The following is a 4,010-nucleotide window of genomic DNA, read 5'->3' as shown; positions in this document are numbered from 1 at the left end:
CCGATCTTAGGATCTGGGGGAACCGATGGGTGCTGGGGGGGTCACGTGGAATCCCATGCCTGCGCTGCCCCCCCCCGCGTGCCCAGGGCCTGGAACGGACAGAGCATGAGGGATTCGGCGGGGGCAACACGGCCTGGGAGGAGGAGAAGCTGGCCAAGTACCAACACAGGTGGGTGCCCTGTGGCTGGGGGGAGTCTGGGGCAGAGGGTGGTGGTGGGGGGGCGTCAGTAGCTGCTCCCCACACTGACCCCCTCTGTTCCTACAGCGAGACCCGTCTGCTGGAGGTGCTGGAGGGCGTCTGTGCCCCCTCGGACTTCACCTGCCACCAGCTGCTGGAGCGGAGCGAGGAGCATGTGGAGCAATGGTGGTTCCATGAGTGAGTCTGGGGGGAGGATGGGGACAGGGTGGGGGACACGTGGCTGGCAGGGGGCTGAGCACTGTGTGTGTGTGTGTCCCACCTTCCTCCTCAGGCGGCAGCAGCACCCCGACTTCTTCCAATGGCTGTGCATAGACAGGCTGGCACTCTGCTGCCCGCCTGGCACCTACGGCCCCGACTGCCGGCGTGAGTAGCTGTGGCATGACGGGGTGCCAGTGGGGTGCTGCCCCGGGGCTGGAGAGGCCCCCCCGGCCATGCTGCGCCCCCCCTTCCTCCCCACCTTCCACCCAGGCTGCCAGCCGGCTGGTCTCTCCCCCTACAGCCTGCGCCGGTGGGCCCCAGCAGCCTTGCAGCGGCAATGGGCGATGCGACGGTGACGGCACGCGCCGCGGCACCGGCCTGTGCGTCTGCAGCCCCGGCTATGGCGGCCCCTTCTGCGCCGAGTGCGGTGATGGCTACTACGAAGCCTCGCGGAACAAGAGCCACCTGGTATGTGCCGGTAGGTAGGGGTCTGGCCCGGCGGGGAGGGGGGGCTGTGCGGCCAGGGGGCTGGCCTGGCACCGGGTGCAGGCAGCTCCCTCCCCTCTGCCTGCACCCATGCTGGCCCCCCCCCCACACCTGCAGAGTGCTACCGGGCCTGCGGGCGCTGCACAGGACCGGAGGACTCCAGCTGCCTTCGCTGCAAGAGGGGCTGGGTGCTGCATGAGCACCGCTGCATCGGTGAGGGGGGACCGGGGGGACAGCAGACGGGCTCGGGGCCGCGGGGAGGACTGTGTCTCCCAGGAGCTGGGGCTCAGCAGGGCCATCCCCCCTTCTCCCCCGTCCCACACACACCTCCTCTTCCCCAGACATCGATGAGTGTGGCACAGAGATGGCGCACTGCCGAGCCAACCAGTTCTGCGTAAACACGGAGGGCTCCTACGAGTGTCGAGGTCAGACAGAGGTTGGGGGGGGGTTCTGGGCAGGTGACTCCCCCGTACTTGGGGCTGTATCCCCCCTGCCCAAGCTGCTGCTGGCTGGGTTGGGAGGGGGCTCCAGCGGTGACCCCAGCTTCTCTCCCCATGGCAGACTGTTCCACAGCCTGCATCGGCTGCATGGGTGCCGGGCCGGCTCGCTGCAAGAAATGCAACAAGGGCTACTGGCGGGATGGAGCCAAGTGCCTGGGTGAGTGGCTTCTGCAGGCTGGGGGGGGCAGCTCTGCCCCCTCCCCGCTGCCTGAGCCCTGCCTGAGCCCTGTCTGCCCCCCACAGATGTGGACGAGTGTGCCAGCGCCGAGGAGCCGGTGTGCACGGGGGTGCAGGAGGTGTGTGAGAACACGGAGGGCAGCTACCGCTGCGTCTGCGCCCGCGGCCACGTCCGGCGGGACGGGCAGTGCGTGGAGGACAAGCCCCCTGGTATGGCCTGACGCGGTGAGGGGGGGCCACACGGTGTGGGGCAGGGGGGTGGCAGGTGGTGGCAGGGGGCTCTGCCTCCTCCGCCGTTGCCCCTGCGAGCACCATCCTTGCAGATGCCCCAGAGAAGGGCTTCTTTGACGACGTGACGGATGACGAGGTGGTGGTGCTGCAGCAGATGTTCTTCGGTGTGATGATCTGTGCCCTCGCCACACTGGCTGCCAAGGGTGACATGGTCTTCACCGCCATCTTCATCGGCGCCGTGGCTGCCATGGCCGGCTACTGGCTCTCCGACCGCAGCGACCGTGTCCTCGATGGCTTCATGAAGGGCAGATAGCTCTGGGGCTGCCGGGCATGGGCAGGGGGGTAGGCTTAGCCTGGAGTGCAGGGTACCCCCCCAGCAGGGGCTGGCTGCCGAGGCCGGATCCTGCGCATGGTGCTGTGCCCTGCATGTGTCCCCCAGCCCTCCGTTAGCGTAGGGTCTCCCCCCTGACCCCTGCAGAATGAGCTGGGGGTGCCTGGTACCCAGGGGGCTGCACAGCCCCCTCCGGCCAGTGTAGTGATGCCGAGCACTAATGCACTTTGGGGCGGGGGGCACAGCATGCTGCCCTCAGCCCCTGGTGCTCTGGAGAGGCCTGGCACTGTGGGGGTGCTCTGGCACCACTGGTCCCAGGGCAGTGATGCTGGCAGAGCTCAGCCCTGCTGGCACCGCAGGACCTTGTGTGTCCCCCCCGTGAGACCATTCCCCATTGGGCAGTGGGGGGCTGGGTCCCCCCTCTGCCCTGAGTTGTGGGGCTGGGAGAGCTGCTCCCCCCCGCATCCCTGGGCAGAGCCCATCTCTCCCCTCCAGGTTGGGGGGTGGGGTGGGGGCTCCCATGGGGCAGGGGCAGCTCTCGGGGGCACCGTGCTGGCCAGGGGGGGCCCTGCTGGATGCATGAGCGTGGCCGTTGCATTTGTCCGTGGTTTGTCCGTCGGGGTGTGCCCATCTGTCCGTGTGTCCATATCTCAGGAAATAAAGCTCTGCACACCCAGCTCGGCTGCTCGGGGCATGGGGGGGGCAAGCCGGGGGTGGGGGGCACTGGGGATGCTGCTGCCTCCTCACGCCACTGGGTCCACCTCCTCCCAACATAAACTTTTATTTCTCTGGTTTGGCACAAATGGAGCTGGCCCAGCCCAGCTCCCTGCTCCTTCCCGGCCCTGTAGGGGTGTGGGATCAGGCCCCCCCCGGACCCCCCCACGCTGGGCTGGTCCCCCTGCACCCCCCCCAGTCTCTGCCCGTCCTCGCTGCGTCTCCCCAGCTCAGAGCTCAATGGTGTCGCTGGAGAGGCTGCGGGTGTCCGACGCCTTGCTGAGGGCTGGGAAGCTGCGGGGACCCTCCCGCTCCCAGGCGGGGGGCACAGTGGGCATCAGGAGGGGCGCCCGGCTGGGCGCCTCGTCCAGGGGCAGGCTGTCGGGCGAGGAGAGCCCATGGCGCCAGGGGTTCCAGCTGATCTTCAGGGAGCTGCTCTCCAGCGAGCTGGCTGAGGCGGTGACGGTGAGGGTGACAGTGCCGGCGGGGGGCTGGCGGGAGGCGGGCAGCTCCGTCAGCGAGCTGCACCTCACCATGCGCCCCAGGCTGGGGGTGGTGGCGGGGGTCGGGGGGGAGTCATGCAGCGAGGTGCCGGAGCCGCGGCGGGGCTGGCCGAAGAGGCCGTTGTGCAGGAGATGGCGGCGGCAGAGCGCCTGGTCGATGCTGCGGCGCAGGTCGATGGGGGATGGCGGGCGGAAGACGAGCTCCCCCAGCGAGGGGGACGAGCCCTGCTGGAAGGCAGCGGAGGAGCGGGCGGCCAAGACGTTGGGGCACTTGGGGCTGAGCCCGCCGGCGGCCGCCCAGGCCTCGTTGCTGTCCTTGAGGGCCCGCAGGGGCAGCTGCTCTGCCGGGTTGCGGATGAGGCTCTTGGAGATGTCGCCGCTGGGTGCCCGCTCGGGGCCGGTGCCCCCGGTGCCACCGCCGGCCCAGTCGTAGCAGTTGTTGGGGTACTCGGGTGCCTCGGCTTTGCGGCTGGCACAGAAGTACCGCAGCGCCTTGGCCCAGCAGGAATGGCCGGCGGGGCTGCGCTGGCGGCACCGGCAGCACAGCGGCTCGGTGGCGGCCACCAGCAGTGCCAGGGCCGTGCCCAGCTCCCCGACCCGCAGCCAGAGCTGCGCCACCCAACCGGGCCGGGAGAACCTCCCGGGGACCCCCAGCACCCCCCGCAGCCACA

General features: G+C 69.7%; 2 protein-coding genes across 2 annotated transcripts in view; one reads left to right on the top strand and one right to left on the bottom strand.

Moving 5' to 3' along the window:
* Positions 1-2,798, top strand: part of LOC106890800 (interleukin-17 receptor C-like) — a 9,379-nt gene extending 6,581 nt beyond the window's left edge. Inside the window, 9 exon segments of the mRNA XM_014946835.1 lie at positions 87-169; positions 266-376; positions 471-562; positions 699-875; positions 1,001-1,096; positions 1,225-1,308; positions 1,445-1,540; positions 1,627-1,770; positions 1,884-2,798. Coding sequence (XP_014802321.1) covers positions 87-169; positions 266-376; positions 471-562; positions 699-875; positions 1,001-1,096; positions 1,225-1,308; positions 1,445-1,540; positions 1,627-1,770; positions 1,884-2,104 — 1,104 coding nt within the window. The 3' untranslated portion in view covers positions 2,105-2,798.
* A 239-nt stretch (positions 2,799-3,037) lies between these two features.
* The window catches only part of LOC106890692 (proline-rich transmembrane protein 3-like), a 29,715-nt gene continuing 28,742 nt past the window's right edge, over positions 3,038-4,010 (bottom strand). The window contains 1 exon segment of the mRNA XM_014946647.1: positions 3,038-4,010. This exon segment is cut by the window's right edge and continues 4 nt beyond it. Coding sequence (XP_014802133.1) covers positions 3,067-4,010 — 944 coding nt within the window. The 3' untranslated portion in view covers positions 3,038-3,066.

Source organism: Calidris pugnax, unplaced genomic scaffold (genome assembly GCF_001431845.1).
Source record: "Calidris pugnax isolate Ruff unplaced genomic scaffold, ASM143184v1 scaffold81, whole genome shotgun sequence".
NCBI classification, from domain to species: domain Eukaryota; kingdom Metazoa; phylum Chordata; class Aves; order Charadriiformes; family Scolopacidae; genus Calidris; species Calidris pugnax.
Note: the sequence above shows the minus strand (reverse complement) of the source record. Positions and strands in the feature narration are given on the sequence as shown.